The 19,696-nt window shown below is 43.5% G+C and overlaps 1 protein-coding gene across 2 annotated transcripts in view; it reads right to left on the minus strand.

The window, feature by feature from the left end:
• Positions 1-13,967, minus strand: part of NRG1 (neuregulin 1) — a 1,197,015-nt gene extending 1,183,048 nt beyond the window's left edge. For both annotated transcript variants that reach the window (XM_062213033.1, XM_062213041.1), the window contains exon 1: positions 13,244-13,967. In XM_062213033.1, coding sequence (XP_062069017.1) covers positions 13,244-13,967 — 724 coding nt within the window. The remainder of the gene's footprint in view (positions 1-13,243) is intronic.
• Positions 13,968-19,696: the final 5,729 nt, after the last annotated feature.

Below are 19,696 nucleotides of genomic sequence, written 5' to 3' on the forward strand. Positions count from 1 at the left end.
TTTTAAAATGTAAACCTTCTAATTTCCATGCTAGAATACCCTTTAGTGGCTTTTAGGACAATGTCCAGAATCCTTAAAATCCAGAATGCTCTGACTTTCCCTTCTTTCCCAGACCTCACTCTTGCTGACTCCCCTCTGTGCTATCGCTATCCCTCCTCTCTCCTTCATTCCCCCATTTCTCCCTACCTTCTCAGAACTGCCTCTTTCTCAAGGAGACCTTCTAGTGTCTTTCAGACTATGGCAGATTCTTCTGTTCATGGATTTTGAACTTCTCCCTCATAAAAGCTCACCATAATTGTAATTATGTATTGTGAAATTCTCTGTTTCACTTTTATCTTTCTACCCCATTAGCTTAAAAAGGGCCATGTCTTAATTTCTTCATCAGTGTCTTCTTGGAAATTAAGTCTATCGATATCCAAAAGTATTTGTTGAAAATATAAATAGAGAACTCTTTTCATTACCCACATTTGTGTTAGCAATTTCACGATTCTCCTAATTTACACAACATTCTCAGAATGGCTCCTGTTATTTCTCTTATAACATAGGAAAGCCTAGATCTGGGAGGCAAGAAAGCTATACAAATTGAAAAAGTATAAAAGCTAAATTAATTATAAATTTCTAATCCATTTTTATGTGGCTATGTCCCTTATTGACCTTAGGCAAGACAATGCCTTAAGCTGTTGCGAATTTAGTCACCAAGAACTCAAGAGCTTTCCCAGTCCAAAGGGCCCCTGACAAAGACAGAAGAGTGCAATAAATATACCTTGTTCTTTATACTTCATACATCTGTAAATATCTTCATCTTCTGTTAATAAAAAATCGTTTTCAAAAGAGCAGAGCAGTAACATGTATGATATAGGTGTACAGAAGGCTGTTTTACACAGCTTCAAAACCATTCATTGTCCCTGTTTACCTGTTAGAAATGGGTTTCCTTTCCCCCTGGGTTGCATAAAGGAAGCAGTCATATTCACGACCCAGCTAATCATAAAACATCAACAGTTTTTGCTAACAGGGAGTAGGTGGATGGTATTGACACCTTAATCATTTTCATGGACTTTTCAATAATATTTCAAAGAAAAATATTACTCAGTACATAATGACAGTTATTTAGCAAGCAACTGGAAATAAAACTGCTAGAGTTAATAAAAGCGATTAAAAACGGTGGGCAGATTACTCATCAATACATTTAATACACTAGGAAGGCTTAACCTAACAATTTTGCTTTTACAGGCAGCTTTATCAGCCATTTTTAATTTGTCCTACTAAGAAAAAACATGCATCATGAAACCCAATTAAGTCAGCAGTGATAAAGCCTAAGAATATTTCTCCATAGTCCCTATATTAAAATGATTTGTGAAATACAGAGCTCTGAAAGGCATCCTAACATGCCAGTGAAAGAGGAAATGTGTCCTGACCCTCTGTATTTTCAATGGTATCAAACGAAACCAGACAAAGCAAGCATTAAACCTTTAAGATTTATTGCAAACTCATCCATGAAATGCTAAGTTGAGCACAAGGAAGATAATGTAGTTAATATGCTATGTATCTACAATAAACATAGATGCTCTTTAGGATCTTTATATCTAACTATTGGGCTTTACCATTGCAATGAGACAGCAGAAGGCAAATCTGCCTACATTTTAATGGCATAATGCTACTCTGAAAATAAAACAATCACTCATCACAAATTGGGACTTTTTTGATCAATTTTGTCTGTGGTGAGGTTCAGCCATGCCTCAGGTATTACCGTATGTCTTGATCAGGGGAAAGTAAAGACCAGAACATCTTAAATTCTGTCCACTCACTGGGCAGAAGAACTATTGCAATTGAGTTGTTGCATATTTGGGCACTGTTACAGAAGTTAACCTGCCCTAATACTTCTTTTAATACAATTGAAGAAAATTCTAAACACCAATAATCCAAATACCTAGAGATAAAAAGTTAACATTTTGTAATATGAAGTTCTACACTCTTATTTCTCTTGATCAATGAGATCTACAGAGGACACACAAAAAACCAATCACATGCATGTTGTATTATAATACGTGACTATACATTATGAATCTAAGCATTCCTTCTCTAAGAAATTCTCACGTAGTCTGGAGCAATGGTCATAAAGATTCAAAAGGCAGACAGAGATGCAGAGCGTTCTTAGTAAATGGGGAAATGTACAAACACATAGAATCCTAAAGCCAATTGGCACATGTAGAACAGTACCATTGGTATAGTCCAAGGTTCCGAGTAAATGGATTTAGATAAAAACACTTTGTCTAAAGTATAAAGGCTTTATATACCATTCTAAGGCAACTTGATGGCAACTGAAGAGTTCTGAGTAAGGATCCAGTATGACCTTTTCTGTTTTGGCATGAAGAACAGATTTAAGAGGGAGATAAACCACGGGCAATGATAAGAAATTATTAGTCACAGCAAGAATAGGAAATATCACATCCATAGCCCTAGCAGCCTCCTTGGACCTGCTTTCTGGCTCCCGCTCCAGACGAGCTCTCAGCCCTGTCCTGCAAACCCTGACATGGAATCAGTGACCTGGGCCCTTCTCCAGGCACTCACTCCAAGGCCTCCCTGAACGACCTGTTGGATATGAAGACAACCCCTTTTACTGTGATTGCAAAAGCCTACAGCTGGGCAGAGTGTTCTTCCCAGGGATCCTGTGTATCACTGGAATCGCCATGGTGCTGAGTGGCAAATGCAAACCCGAGATCAGTTGGGACCAGTGCCCCTTATCTGAGAAAGCCACCTCACTGACCACTCAAGCTTTGACAATACACACTGCATCCAAGAAACTCTGGTGACACCACTCCTCCCTGCTGGAGGCCTTGGCCAGCAGGGTGGCCTCTCTCTCCCAGAGTCCCTTCAGATTAGGAGGCTCAAGAGGACTCATTTAGAAAATAAACTGGTCTTACCCCAGTCCCCCAAAAAAGCACAGGCTCTCTCAGTCAACAGACTTGGGGTGGAATAAAGAGGTAGGATCAGTGGGATCTGGTCATTAAACAGACATGTTGCATGTTGATGATAGGTGTTTGCTTTGAGGTAACTAAGAAAATGTTGATGCTATCATCAGGTGAGGAGTTAACTGAATCTGTACCTGCACCTATTACTCTATCCAGCACAGAGTAAACAGGAATCAAGAAAGCCACTGGACGTAGCAGTAGTGATAATAACCATACCAGTGTTAATCGTTTTCTTAGTATTCAGATGGACTGACAGGGAAGAAGAGAGATTGTATAACATGTTTAATATAAATCATTTTAAGGCATCTGTGTTATCTGTTGAGTAGTTGGATATACATATGTGGAGACCTCAGAAACAGGTATAGCCTAGACAGAGATTCCAGGCCACAACTGATCAGCAGCATGAAATGTTCTGCAGTCCAAGAATCCTCCAGGGGGCTCAGAGAGCTTACACTGAAGGATTTAAAAAAATGGACGTATGCTGGCTGGGTCCTGCCCAGCCTGCCCCAATGCTATGGAGCTGCCAATGCCTCTTCATGCAGTAATCTACAAAGTCAGATCAAATTATTCTTTACTTGACAACTTGTTTCCGCATTGCTCGTTTTACTCATAAAAGACTTAAATGTATCCTTTTCTTGCCTAAATCACAAGAATTATAAGCTGAGAAAGAAGGTCTCAGCCTCTCCCTTCCATATTCAGAACTAGTGGCACCTGCTGGAAACCATTCCAGCAACAGCATTAATTCTGAGAACCTGAAATAGTGCCACATTCACATTGTTAAGCACTCATAGGAAACAGCCTGGATCTTTCATTTTATGACAAAAATGGCCAAATTCCCTGTTCTAAAAGTTTATAGTTGTAGATCTATTCATCATACTTTATTTCAAAGACGGGCTTAGAGAGACAATAGTATTAAATAAAAGCTTTCTAAAAAAAAGTAAGTATTTCATAGGTACAAATTTTGGATTATAGCAGTTCTTCCCCCACACCTGCCCCCACATTGTCCCACCTCCTACTCCTTCTCCCATTCTTCATTAAGATTCACTTTTAATTATCTTTATATACAGGAGATCAACTCTATACTAAGATTTCAACAGTTTGCACCCACACAAAGTATAAAGTACTGTTTGAGACAAGTTTTACCGTTAATTTTCATAGTACAACTCATTAAACAGAGGTCTTACATGGGGAGCAAGTGCACCGTGACTCCTGTTGTTTATTAAACAATGGATACTCTTATTTGTGACGTCAGCGATCACCAGAGGCTCTTGTTATGAGCTGCCAAGGCTATGGAAGCCTTCTGAGCCTATGAACTCCGTCAGTATTTAGATAGGGCCATAAGCAAAATAGCAATTCTCTCCTCCCTTCAGATAAAAGTACATCCTTATTTGATGGCCCCTTTTGTCCATTGGGATTTCATTCAGAGATCCTTCGTGTACATCACTTTTTGCCACAGTGTCTTGGCTTTCCATGCTTGAAATGCTCTCATGGACTTTTCCAGCCAGATCCGAATGCCTTAAGGGCTGATTCAGAGGTCAGAGTGCTATTTAGGGCATTTGTCATTCTATGAATCTGCTGTGTGGCCTGCTTCCCATGTTGGATCATTCTCTCCTTTTTAATTCTATCATTATTAATGGTATTTACTTTTTGAAAAAATACTAGTAAGACCAGTAACTGTTAGTATTTTAGAGAGTTCAGCAAAATGACCAAAGAGGCAACAGAGGCACTTCCCTTCAAGGGCTCCCTCTCTCAGCTCTCAGTCTCCTAAGAATATCTAAAGGTTTCACAACTGTTTTCCAAAGATCAATCTCCTTAGACAAACACTGAAATGAGAGGAAGAAAAATGGTCTAGGGAGAGTAGCTTCTTAGTGGGTTGTATGTTTGGGTCATTTCTGACATGAGGACCCAAGATAGTTTGATCCTTCAAAAGCATCTTAGTTCTATTTTCTCCTTAATTAGGAAATTAAAACCTAAAGAAGTAAATAAAATTAGTCACTCAAAAACCACACAGGTACTAAACTTCAGAGCTGGGAGTAGAAAGGACTCTCCCACTCTGAGACTTGTGAATAAGGTCAAGATACTGTCTTCCCACAGGAACAGCATGGCCTGTCTGGTGAGGCAAGACACATACATGTACAGAGAAATTTTAAAATACACAAAGTGTATGAACAGCTAGAAGAGAGGTGCTCATAAAGATGAGATGGAAATGCTAATTACCTGATTTGATCAACAAAAACAACAAAGACAAATGTTGAAACAATGCACTGTACCCTATGTAAGTGTACAAGTGTTACATGTCAATCAGAATGGACATACAAAAATTAAAAATTTTTAAATACATCAATAACAAATGCAGAATGGCATGAGAAATCTGTCATAATGTCACATGAGTATAAAGTACTCTGTTCTCAAAGGCTAGCAGGGGTGGGGAATCTTTTCTGCCAAAGGCCATTTGGATATTTATAACATCATTCATGGGTCATACAAAATTATGAGTTTAAAATTATCCTGCTGTAGGTTTGAGTGCTGCCTGCAGTTGCCTTGGCAGGGCCAGACCAAATAATTTCATAGGCCTTCAACAGCCCCTGGTCTGGACATTCCCCACTCCTAGGGGTGTGTCTGGCAGGAATCATTACTAGGACAGTCATAGATGCAGTTGGATCTGAGCAGTTCCTGGAAGCAGAGGTGAAATTTCCATGGACAGAAATATGGGGAAAGACAGCCCAGGAAGAGGAAAAGAGTACAGAAGTACACAGCCTGCTCGTGGAACAGGTGAACTGGACCAAAGTATTCAAACAATAACATGAGAAAGACAAGGCTCAAACTAAAGAGGACACTGAACATCAGCACAATCTACCCCCATTGAAAACCCTGGGCCAGGAAAGAGGCATAGCAGAAGTATTTTTTCAATGACTCTGTCTCCAGTGCACTACTTCATGAAAGGGAACTGCAGTGATGGACAGAAATACACATAGGGATGTTAGAAGACAAATTTGAAAAAAGCAAAATCAATGACTAAACGATACCAATCTAAGCATGATAAAGTGCCTTTCTGGATTATGTTAACAGTATAAACAGATACAGTATTCTTATGATCACTAAAGAGTATTCAAGTTTTCGAGGCCAGCTTTATTCTTTCACTCTTTCATTGTTTTTATGAAGATACTGATGTCATTTGGTAGCTTCAGATTCAGGCTCTAAATGCTATGTAAATTAACAGTTAAATAAGTGAATACCTTTGTTTTCTGTGAATTTTTTTATTAGTGACTAATTAGAGACACTAACTTTGCACAGAAAACAATCTAAAAGTTCACTACCACCTTACGCATATTAGGATGGCTATATCAAATCAAAAAACATGTGTTGGCAAGGATGTAGAGAGATTAGAACCCTTGTGCGCTGCTGGTAGAAATGTAAAGTGGTACAATCACTGCAAAAAATGGTATGATGGTTCACAAGCAGAGTTACCCCATGATACAGCCATTCCACTTCTGAACACATACCCAAAACCTTAGACAAATGATTCAAGTAGGTATTTGTACACCCACATTCACAGAATTATTCACGAGGGCTGAGTGATGGAAGTAACCCAAGTATCCTTTGATAGATGAATATCAGATAAACAGAATGTGATGTAAACATACAATAGATTTAACCTTAAAAAGGAAGGAAATTCTGGCACATGTTATGTCATGAACCTCAATGCACTATGTTCCGTGAAATGGGTCAGGCACAACAGCACAAATACTGTATGATTCCACTTATGAGAGGTAACTTGAGTAGTAAAATTCAAAGAGACATAGTAGAATGGCGGCTGCCAGAGCAGGAGAGGCGTGGGGAATGAAGAGTTTGTGTTCAATGGTCATAGTCTCAGTTTCAGAAGTACTGGAAGTTTACACAGTTATCTGGCTACGTAATATCACTGAACTGCACACTAAAATGTGGCTAAAAATGGTAATCCTATGTTACCATAAGTTAAAAAACAAAAAACCTACTATTGTAAGACTAGATTCCAAAATGCTAGAGATTATAGTAAAATTCCCACTCCAGTGAAAGCAAAGTTAATAGTGTTTCTGAAGACAAGGTGCAGTCAATCTGTGTGTGGGACAGATTGGGAATAAAGACAATGGAGAAAAGGGACATCTGAGAGGTGTCTGGGCTTGCTGAGACAGCATTGCAACGTCAACACTGCGACCCCTGGTGCTGATGACAGGACAAGGAGCACAGCCACTGAGCAGAACCGCTCCATCCTGGAGCGTCCTGACAGAATAACCTCCCAAGGGTGAAGCCTAATAACAAAATTCTATTGCAGGCAACCACAGCCATCCATTTCCTCCCCAGGAGATGGCCACCATGTTCTGTACAGAGATGCAGCCAGGATGCTCCCTGCAGCGGGAGAAATGCTGCCACTGCATCTGCTGCTTCACTGATAACACATCATCCCCCACGGTGCCTCCAGGCCGACTGTCAACGTCAAGGAAAAGGATGCCATTACTCATCAGACCCCAGACAGACATGTGCCATCCCACCTGCAGTCTAAGCAGGAGCTGCTGTGACATGACAGACAAGATAATCAGTAGAAGAACTCACTCATCCCAATATTTCTTTTTCCAGATACAAAAGCAGTGCTTCTCCATCTTTAGTTGCGAGAACCAAATTTCAATGTGAGGTGTAACTTGTAGTATCAAAATAGTTAAATCCCTACGAGGAGAGATGGAGAGAACACATTTCCAAAGGCTAAAGTCAAGGATCTAAAAGGAGGTGGGAAGGGGTCTGCCTCGGACAGGGTGAGGAGTCACTGACTATTCAGCTTCTCTATTATCTCTAAGTATTCACAACACAGGGTATTTACTTTTCACCCTGCTGGGTTGTAGGTTACCAAACAACATTCAAAAATAATTGAGGAAGAAGAAATTTGGGGAAATCAGATAACCTTTCCCTGAAGCCCAAAGTCGATCAGGAGGTCTGGCTCTGGGTGGTTAAGAGGACAAAATGAGGACCCAATAGGATATGGCTCCAAATGCTACTTCCTGAAACACTCATCTCATTGAATTAGAAACAGAAAAAAGGATGTCTTCTCCTTCTAAATGTAGCCTAGAGCAGTGACTGCCACTGTACCACCAGCTGCAGTGTTTCATCTATTCATTTATAGGTATTTAATCTATACATAAAATTAAGCTACAATATCAAAAAGAAGCAAAACAATACAAACACAAGGAGTGTTAACCACCATTGCATAAGTGGAAGAGCTGACACCCTTGGACCCAGATGCCCAGCAGTTTCCAGGGTGTTCAGAGAAGGCATGTCAATGCAATGATGAATAGCCTCAGATCTACTCCCAGGTCCCATCATTTACCTATGGCTCCCTTACACTATCTTCCTAAGGGAAATAGAGATCAGAGTACATATGATCGCCTGAAGTAGGAAGTGGTAGGGTAATCTCCCCTACCATCCAAGCTGGGGGCAAAATTCTGTTTTTCAGTTGCCATGAAAAACAAGATATGAAATTTATTAGGTCCTAATGAGGTGAAGCAAGGTTAAAAATTAGTTTCCTAGGAAACTATTTTCCACTGGGACAAAAATCCTGGTTTTCTTGAACAAGATCAAAAACTAATGAAAATTACCTCTTAAGCATCTAAGATGGCTACACGGGGGGAATTATTTCTTAATAATTGGATCTACGCCAAGTAGGGACTAGTCAACCCACGTTTAGATTTCAACTTCACCAAAGTTGCTTTTGTCTACTCTAACTCATGCAGTTCATTTGGGCAGGAAATTCAGGAGGCAAGTCTTCAGAAACCGGTTTGCCTCAAGTACACTGCAGCACTATAGTTGGGCAATTTGAAACACAACCTTTCAGATAGCACAATCCCTCTGTAAATTCTCAAATTACTCAACTTTAGATTCAAACAGGGCATGTCACTTAGCAGTTGTTCAAATATTATAAAGTAATAGATATTTGGGGGAATACAGGGACCAGTTAGCTGGGTCATCCATCCATTCTTACATAACATCACTAACTTAAATTTTCTGATAATCTAAGAACACACAGTAACAAATGCATGCACAAATTTAGAGCACTCATATGCACTGAAAACTGTCTGTAATGTCCATTTTTGCTATTTAAAAATAAAAATTCTAACAATGTTTTCAATTTCTTACAAAGAAAAGTAAATGACAAAAGTTTTTGTAACAAATTGCTTGAGTCAGTTAGAAAAAGCTATTGTTTACTGATTTTCACTATCATTTACTTACATAAAGCTAGTCAAAATATCCATTCAAAAAGAGCCATTCAGAGAGTTTTTTTTCATATAATTTGAGATTAAAAACAGTAAAAATCCAGGTGTTGTTAAGTACTAAAGGAAGACAAATGCTTGAAGGTCTTTGAACAGCTGGCCAATTCATAAATTTTAACTCAGATGTAAAAATAGGTTTTAAAATATGATGTGTTTATAATTAAAAAAAAAAAACAGGAAGAAAACGGATACTAAAGCCAAGGAGATTTCCTGAACAATGAAGAGATTATATTTGACAAGGGCAATAACCCTCCCAATCACATCTTTTGCTCTCATTTGCTAAAAATATACAGGCCAGGGAAAGACAGCTCATTGTTTTGATCCTTAGGGTTGTTTAAGCTTCCCAGTGTTGCCTAGCACATTAAGACATATGGTAAAACTTTCCCTAAATTCCGAGGATTTATAGATTCCCCCACAGCCGATGAGAACTATCCCCTAGTGCTGGTAAAATATCCTGAGATATTTAAATTCATTTTTAAATGTGTTTATTCTAAGAAACTGTTTTCCCAAATGATCTATCTTGGTTTCATTTTTAGCATTAATATAAATACATTCATACATTAGTCTCTACTCAACAGAAGGAAGTGTTTTAGACCTAGTATAGATTTTTGACAGCAACATTTATTTGGCTTAAAGAGAGCAGTCACCAACACTTGGGAAATTAAATTTACATGCGTATGTATGAAGTACAAGCAGTCAAGCTATATCTCTTACTATTGCTACTTCCTTAATATAGCTTTTATTAAGAATAATTTTCTTCAGTGCTGACTGGAAAAATCTCTGCAGCATTTTTTTCATTTTCATTTCACTGTAAGGTCAATGCACATCATTAAATAGTGATTGAAGATATTCGAAAAGGTGACTGTCATTTATCATAAATATTTGATAAACATGTCCACATTATCAATATATGCATATGTCTTCATTCCACTATCATATGACAAATATTTACACTGGATTATAACATAATTGACACACAAATCTGTCACGGCCCATGTGCAGATATTACTCAGCATCACTATTTTTACTCCATTTTCGAAATTAGTTTCTGCCTGGTATAACCACAATGTTATGAAACTCATAGTACATCAAACAGTAACTTGTTTGAATAAAAATTTAATTGAACAGCAAATCATTTTTCATTCTGATGAACATAAAACACAAGAACATTTCTTAGGTTATTCGGTAAGAGAAAAACCAAAGACTGGAAAGAATTTAAATAGCTGAGATGGAAGTGTAACTTATTTAACTTCAACTAGGAAGCAAACAAGCTATGAAATTCCATGTTGTCATCTAAAAACACACTGACAGTTTCTGTTTCAAAAGGTCCATTTTTCAAAGAGCTTCTTTTTATATAGACACTACCCAGGAGTTTATATTAGATGGAGGGGGCAAAGAACAAAAAATGCAGGAAGATTTCTATTTAGCTCAAGCCTAAGGCTAATCTGTTGCATGTGCAGTTTCTACACTAGGAAGCAACTTGTAGGAAGCACTGCAGCTGAGAGCTAGAGAGCTGGAAACTGTTCCCCTGGGCAGGATCTCACAAAACGACTTTGCTGTGTTCCTTCTCCTGCCCAACACCATGGCTCAAGCTTGTACACAGCCATCGGGCCCCTGGGGCAGCTTCTTGTCCTTAGATAAGGATCCTCTGCTCCATCATTCTTCCTGAAATCTTCTGACCAGACGAACACACACACAGAAGCAGCTCAACCAGGATGATTCAGCCCCTATTCTCTGCAACCCCCGCCACAGACACACACCAGTTGTCTGTGCTCCTCTGGCATTGTTAACGGAGATCATACAACTGGAAGAATTGTCAAGTTTCCTAATACACACACTCACACTTCTACATCCAGTATTCCAACTACAATTTACTTTATGTAAAATAGCTTGTACCATTTACTTTTATCCTCCGGTATCATGGTAGGCTGTTGATGGAAACTCAAGAGAAACTTTTAGCTCGATTTCACTCACTCCTTAGCTCTATCTATTGACTCCATGCAATATCCTACTTTAAGTTACGTAACACTAAAATCACCAAGCACACACTTAGCCCCACAAACCCAGAGCAGGAACTTCGATTTCTACATCTACCCAATTACATATAGGGAGATTTCCAATTCATTATAAACCAATGCTCTTTGACATGCCACAAGTTCCAACTATGTACTTCTTTTGACTGGAAAACAAAAGGGCCAAACCATACTACCTACAGTCAAGCTTCCCCCTCACCCCAATAGAAACATAAAAATACATTATTCTTCTTCCAGACAATATGGATTTTACACATCCAAACATCCTCTTGATGCTTTTAGGAACTTTACCCTTGAAGTCTGACATGTATTTCTAGTTAAAAGGTACAACCACCCCATTGCTAATCTAGCAATGCACCCCAATTCCAGGCATCCCTGCAAACCTAATCCTCTTTATGTTAGCTTCCCATCAAAACTCATTCAGTTTGGGGTAAAGGCAAACATCCTTCCCCAATTACATATAATAAGACATGTGAAAACTGGACAAGATGTGGCTTAAAAGGTTTTGTTTTGGATTGTGTAACAGAATAACATATGCTGCAGTGCAACACTGCTGAGCTTCTGTATTCCCTCCTAAGAGGGCTCCCAGCAGAGAGCTTGCCATGTTTCCCAGTGACATCTATCAGCCAGTCTCAGGGAATCCCAGCGTCACTCAGCTACTTCAGCACCGCTCTCTGAACAGCTTCTGCCACAGAGTGGTGCAGTCTTAACAGGTCTCTGGCACATCAAGTTCATTGCTAAAATAAGGGAACCGTGAGTGAACAATGCTCTTTCCTTTCATGAAAGCCAAATCATTAGGTATTAATTAACGGCAGGACATAAGCCCCACAAATGTCGACCCGAAATTTAAATAATTGGCCATCACCGGATACAAATTGAGAAGATCTGACACACTCTGTATTATAGGCAGACGGAGCATGGCATGGTGCTGAGTTTTGTGAAAATTCAATTAACCCAACCATCTATTAGATGTATAAAGACAGAGGGAGAATGCTATTAGGCGTGTTAGAATTGGTGATGTGTAATCATGTTAATTTGTGGTTTGCGAAGAAAACCTGCTATGTGTTAGTGATTATATGGTAATCAGTAAGTTGTACAGATGTTTTAGATCATAGAAATTATTTTCCGAATGGCAAAAACGAAATGCTACCTTAGAAGGGTAATGAGATTTTTCAGCTGATTTCGCCAACCTGATCCTACCAGGCACCCCTGGGGCAAGCACGCTGGGGCCTAACGGGAAAAGGTGTGGGAAACCCGACTGCGACGCTTATCTTCCCAAGTCCTTCTCCGGGGCCTTCCACGCGCCACTCCGTAATTATGTTCACCTGTTCCGATTCACCCCCCCCCCCCCGTGCCAAAACATACTCCAAAATATTGTGCAAACAAATTCTTGGGACGATTTCGCCAGAAAGACCGGGGGGGGGGGGGTCGCACGAAACTTTAGAGGTCTCACACCCACAGAGAGACTCACAAGGTGCACACTGCACCCATCTGCGGGACATGGAGTTCCCCACAAACTCCCGCCACCTCTGCGGGCGACCGTCCTCCGCCTGCTGCGCTCTCCACACGCACCAAGCCCCGACCATCTCCACACTCGGGGCGCCAAGGCCCAGTCCTGTCCGACCCTTCCTCCTTCCCAGGAAAAAGCCCCCACGGGGCGGCCCAGCACCAGCGCCTCCTCGCCACAGCCAACTTCCAGCATCCACACGCGGAGAGAGCCACCGACACGTTTCGGGGCCACGCAGTGAAGCAACCCCCAAAAAGCTCAATTAAAAAAAAAGTTTCAGGCCGCCCCCCCCCCCCCCACCGAGGCGCAAACTTGGGCTTTTCACCGGCAGCAGAGCCCAAGACGTGGGAGCCGCGAAGCCTCCCTTGCAACCGGCCCGCCTCCGTCCCGCCGCCGCCGTCGAAGCCCCGCGCGCCCCTCGCCCGCGGAGCAACTTACCGCACCGCTTGCACAGCACTCGGCCGACCTCCTTCTTGAGGTTCCGGCCCGTCTCGAGGGGTGGGAAAGAGGCTCGGAAGGCGGCCGGCGCGCGGCTGCTGCTGCTGCTGTTGGTCTCCGGCTCCATGAAGAAGATGTACCTGCTGTCCTCCTTGAGCCTCCCGCAGGACGGGAAAGCCGGGTGGCCCCAGGTCCCCAGGCGCACCGTGAGCAGCGAGTCCTTCTTCAAGCCCCCCGCTTTCACCGCCCACACCTGGTGCACCTTCACCAGATAGGGCGCCTCCTCCTCCGCAGGCTCGCCGGGGCTGGGCGCCGGGGTCGTGGGCCGCGAGGGCACGGTCCCGTGGGCGGCGGGCAGCGGGTCCGCGGCGGGCAGCCCCAGCGCCCCCGGGCCGGCGGCGGCTGGCGGCTGGCGCTCGCCGCCCCACGCCCCTGCCTCGCCGGCCGCCGCGGTCCTGTCGAGTGCCCCCTGCTGCCGCCGCGGCGGGTGCACCTTTCCCTCGATCACCACCGCGGCGCGCTGAGCCAGCTCCTGCACCGAGCCCACGCTGGGCGGGGACGAGTAGCACACCGAGGCCCCCGCGGGAGCCGAGTGGTCGCCGGCCGCCGCCCCCGGCGCCAGGGCCGCGGTCCCCAGCAGCAGCAGCACCAGCAGCGGCGGCGGCGGCGAGCGGGCGGCGGGGCCCGGACTCCCGGAGCGGCGCGGGGCGCGTCGCCATCTCATGGTGTGAGGTGCGTGCGGGCTGCCGGCTGTCGGGTCGGACTCTGCCTCGCTCTCTGGCGCTGCCTCCCTTTTCCTTCTCCTCCTCCCCTCCCCTCCCTTACCCTCCTCCTTTTATTTATTTATTGGGGGGGTGGGGGGGTAGGAGAGTTGTTTATGGGAGGAGGAGGTGGGGAAGAAGTGGGTGGAACCACCAAAAGGCGAAGAGGTATAAGGGGAGGGAAAAAAAAAATTGAGAAAGGAAAAAAGCCGCTGCCGCCGCCTCGGCTGCAGGGAGCGATGGGTTCCGCGCCGCCGCCGCGCCCGAGCCCCGCTGTCGGGGCTGCTGTGGCCGGGGGACGACGCGAAGGTGGCGGAGCCGCTGGGCGGGTTACGGTCCTTTGTGTGAAGTGATGCTGCTGCAGCGGCGGCGGCTGCTGGGGCTGCGAGCGAGCGGCCCGGCGAGCGCGCGAGGGAGAGCGCCCTGGAGGCGGGGTTGCGTGCCTGGAAGTGGCGGGGTGGCCGCGGCGGCGCCCTGCGCCTCGCCGGCCTGTTTACCTGTGGTGCGGGCTCGCGCCGCGCCTGCCCGCCCCATGCCGCTTCCGAAGCCCGGCCCGCCGGTCGCTCCCGCTGGGTCTGCCCTTTCCCTCCCTCGCGGTCGGCGCGGCGGCGGCGGCCGCTGCTGCTGCTGCCGCTGCTGCAATGGGAGGACGAGGTGGCGAACAGGCTGCAGTCCGAGTGGGCTGCGGAGATTCACTGGGGCTGGGAGGTGACGCTTCAGCGAGCAGGGACCTGTTAGCGAGCGCAGGACCGCACCGACGCGGGTGCGAGGCAGGCCGGGCGGCGGGGACGCGCTGAAAAGTTTCAGGGGAACCGGTGTCTTGACAGTCAGAGGGAAGCAACATGCTGTGGTAGATCAGCAGCAATTTAACTAACTTCTTATCACACCTTTTTCTCGCGTGTGACGCCTCTGACGCCGTGCCTCAGTCACTCCAGGTCTTCTGACACCTGCGTCTTCTGTCCGAACTCCTGTTCCCCGAGATTTCATAACAAACGTGCTACTGCTGAGAGGAGCTTAGCTTCAACACAAGATTTGCTTGGCCAGGCCATGTTGTATGAAGTTTGCGGCACTTTAACACTTAACCGCAATGAAAGCGGTGTGTGGCTGCAGGAATTTCACATCTCAGACGTAAGGAGTTGTGGGTTCGGTATTGGTCCACGTGAATACCAGAACCTCCCCAACCTAACTATCCCCACCTGTCCTGCCAAATCGAAGGTGCTCCTTAAGAACAAGAATTCATCATCTCCCTAAGATGTGCTTTTCAAGTGAGTACTATTCAACAACAAGAGAACGGATTTTAGCATTTCGACTTAAATAATTCCTCTTTTGTGGTGAAGAATATATTCAGTGGCCTAGCAAAACTGACTCAAAATTGTTGTTCAGTGGGCAATAGACACATATTGTGGAAAGTGAACATTTAAAAAGCATTCTAACTTCTTAACATCTTTGGAAATCTACAAGTTGCCTCTAGCAGTTTCTTGAAAGTATGTCATGTAAGCTTTAGATATTTTTATGGAGAAAATGAAAGGCGGTCATAAGCCACACAGATCTTTTTGTGCTTGGTATAATGGGGTTGGCTAGGAAACTGTTTCATTCTGTCCAACTTGGAGGGATAAGGTCTTGATGTTTACTGTGTATCTCAACATGTGGGGATTCCTTTTTCTTACAACCTGACGGAGTGCTGAAGTCTATAGTGACAAGTGGCAAGGTAATAGTGCAGGTCTGACCTCTGTTATATGTTCCATCGAGCCCTGATGCTCCTAGCTATTTAATGGAAGAGAGTGCTTGAGACATCCAATCCTACTGGATCCAAATTCCATCTGGATTTGGCCAGAACTCACACGCTGCACACTGAGGTTTCTTGGAAATACAACTGTAGCCTTTCTCCCTTACTCTCCAAATTTCAGACCTTGTATCAGTTATCCATCACCATATAAGAAACCACTCTGAAATATGTCGTCCTTAAACACTTACTCATTTAGCTCAGGATTATTGGAGTTGATGATGGGGCTGAGCTCCGCTAGGGGGCTCTTCAGCTGAACCTGCTAATTACTTGGGAGGCTTAGTAGCCTATGGCCTCAGCTGAGACAGCTTAGCTCATAAAGAACTGGGTCTCTTATCCTTTCGCAAACTCAGCTGGGGCTTGTTTGTGCCAGCTGGAAACATTCCACAAGGGTGGCCAGACTCCTGCAAGACCCCTTGAGAACTAGACTCACAATTAGCACAAGATTACCACCATTACAAGGCCCACTCAGATTCCAGGGGTGCGGGAACAGACCCTACCTCCTCATGTTAGCAACTGAAAAGGGGTAGAAATACAGGAAAGGGAAGAAGTGAGGTCATTTCTGCAAATAACCCACCACTGATCTTCATCCTTGACTTCTGTCTGCCCTGTGAAGCCTCTCCTGAAGTACTAAACACTGTAAGTGACCACCCTGCTACATTTGAAGCCTGTATATGGCCTCCTCACTTGTTTTCATTGAGGCAGGTCTCCCATCTGCTGGTTCACTCCCCAAAATGTTTGCAGCAGCTAAGGCTTGTTCAAGCCAAAGGCAGGAGCTGGAACTCAATCCACATTTCTCACATGGGTGGGAGGGTCCCAAGTACTTCAGCAATCATCTGCTGCCTCCCAAGGCCTCCTCATTTTTGACAATATTATTTTATTGAGCCCAAATATTTCAAGAGTTTAACTCCCACCTCTAACCAGATTGTAAACACGTTAGCAAACTAAGACCATACTTTCAGTATTTCCCTGTTTTGAACCCAGCTTTAGGCATATTAAGCACTCAATAAATGTCAGCTAATTGATAAGACTGATGTGGTAATGTGCTTACCACACATTATTGCCAACATTATGAGAGTGATGGGATTCTAGGCAATAAAAATAACACTAAAATGTTAAAGCACTGGCTTATAGTATTGTTAAATGCACACATGCCCCTCTCTTCGTTCTCTATGAAGCATTTTATCTATGATCAAACGTAAGATTCTTCTCTAAAATAGTATCATTACAAATGCCTCTACCTGGGACCAGCATTGTGACATAGCCAGTAAAGCCACCACCTGCAGTGCCAGCATCCCGAATGAGTCCAGTTCAAGTCCCAGCTGCTCCACTTCCAATCCAGCTCCATGCTAATGGAGAAAAGCATAGAAAGATGGCCCAAGTCTTGGGCCCCTACCACCCACGTGGGAGACCCGAATGAAGATCCTGGCTTCGGCCTGGCCCAGAACTGCCTGTTGCAGCCATTCAGGGAGTGAACCAACTGATAGAAGACCTCTTTCTCTTTCTTTCTTTCTTCTTTTCTTCTTCCTCTTCTTCCTCTTCCTCTCTTTCAAATAAATTTTTAAAAATCATTCACCCTACTCCCACACATTCTCGTCTCTCTGCAAAAGGATGTTAACGAGTATTCTGGTTTTTTTTTTTTTTTTGAAAGATTTATTAATTTGAAAGAGTTACAGGGAGAAGTAGAGACAGAGAGGTCTTCCATCCACTGGTTCACTCCCCAAATGGCCGCAATGGCCAGAGTTGAGCCAATCTGAATCTGGGAGCCAGGAGCTTCTTCCGGGTCTCCCACATTGGTGCAGGGGCCCAAGGACTTGAGCCTTCCTCTGCGGCTTTCCCAAGCACATTAGCAGAGAGCTGGATCAGAAGTGAAGCATAGGGGCTTTAACCTGCTGCACCACAGCACTGGCCCCAGAGTGTTCTTATGGGTGTTTTTTATGCAGAGTTAGGCCTTCCAAGAACAGTTCATGACTAAGAATTGCTGGCCCACAATGGATTTCATTTCTGATATGAGGGGTCTCCAAAAAGTTCATGGAAACATGTATTACAAAAAAAATGCATGGATTTCAAACATCTTTGCACAAAAATAAACTCAACTTTTTATTTCACTTTTCCATAACCCTTCTGAGTACCTTTCTGCTGGAGTCCTCACTTACCAGGGCACCCATACCAGAGATGTGAGCTGTTCACCCTTGAATGTAAGGGGAATGCCATTCCTTATGTGATTGACATATGCTTGAGAGAAGGCATGCATAATTGTTCAGTTTGATTAAATGTTCAGAAAAGGAACAATTTATTGTATCTATATCATTGTTTAAAAAAGAAATATTCTGCAAATATCCTAAAATCAGTGGTTCTCAAACTTTAGTGTGCATCAGGATCATTTGTGCAAGAAAGTGCATGGATTGCCAGCCCCACCGCCTTCTGATCTGCATTTGTAACATGTTCACAGCTGATACTGCTATTGCTGCTGCTGGTTGAAAGATCACACTGGTAGCCACTGCCAAAAAGGGCAACTTTGCAAACTTCAGTATCCACAGCATAGTAACCTCTAAATTCCTATGAACACACTTAGCCCTTATATGTAAACAGTCACCCAACCCAATTTGTGTAGAGACGTGGGTTATCTCCTCAGTTATTAGGGGCTGATGCTATTTGGTAGACTTATTACTACGAGCTGAGGTGGCATGGGGGACTACCTGTTGACAGTAAAGTTGGGTGCTTCCTTGGGGCTTAGCTTGTCACTCTGGTCAGAGTCGGAAACAAAAGGAAAACCAGAGATCAGAACAGTTGTCATCATATTACTTGGAATATTTTATCAACTCAAACAGAAAGAACAGACAGAGAAAACTATGCAAGTAAATAGGGGCACTTTTTTTTTTTTTACTAGCTTAGACATTTTGAAGAGGAAGTTCACAATTGACTCCACAGTGCAGTAGCAACCTGAAAAGATTTTCCCACCCCTAGCACTTTGTACCTGATTAAATGCTTCTAAATGGTAGCTATTGAAGGAGCAACAGGAAATCCACAGAGGCACTGATATCCACTTTATCATCATTGACCATTAGCTCAGAGGAATGCACACCTCCAGCCATAAATCATGACACGAACTGTACTTCAGGTCCTGGAGTCCTGAGTTTACAGCCTCCCAAAGAAGCTTCCCTCGCTTAATAGCCTGTCTTAGAGCAGGCACAGGGCCTGTGAGCATTTAGACATGGCAAATTAAAAACAAGGCAAATAAACATGGCCCTGTGGGGGCCACCCAGGAGAAGCCATGTGGCAGAAGGTCTCTGCTGAAGAGCAGATAAAATGTTAGGGAGACTGACAAAAGCTCAGTTGCATATGGGTCTTGGAAAGCCAGGTTAGTTAGTTGAGTCATAGATGTTAAGATCCCTGGTAACTTCCGGTCATCACAATATTCGTCTATTTTGTGTGTGTGTGTGTGTGTGTGTTGTGTCTACCTAGCTTAAGGAAGAAATATGAAGATAAAAGCATTCTGCCTTGAAGAAATGTCACTACTTTGTCTCTAATGTCACTACTTTGTACACAAGGTATGAATCCTGTAGATTTCACATATTTCAGTCCATTTTGGAGGGAGAAAAAGAGAATGAAATCAAGAGGATTTGCTTTGTGTGATTCAAGTCATCTTAGACCCTTGCAGCATGAATGTCAGATCAAAAACATCTATAGATCATTTTAGTTTGCTTCCCTAACCCACCAAAGCAACAGCCTTACCTAGCTAATGAATGGATTCATTGAACATTAACATTGGGCAATATAAGTTTAAGGATATATTTGGCTGGGGTCAGATTCTAATTATGCTGTTTACATCCATGTAACCCCCAAGAAAAGTTAGGAATTTTTTGAGCTTTTTTCGTTATTAAATAAGTATGGTCCCTACTTTATTTC

The sequence above is a fragment of the Lepus europaeus genome, chromosome 16 (genome assembly GCF_033115175.1).
Source record: "Lepus europaeus isolate LE1 chromosome 16, mLepTim1.pri, whole genome shotgun sequence".
Taxonomy (NCBI): domain Eukaryota; kingdom Metazoa; phylum Chordata; class Mammalia; order Lagomorpha; family Leporidae; genus Lepus; species Lepus europaeus.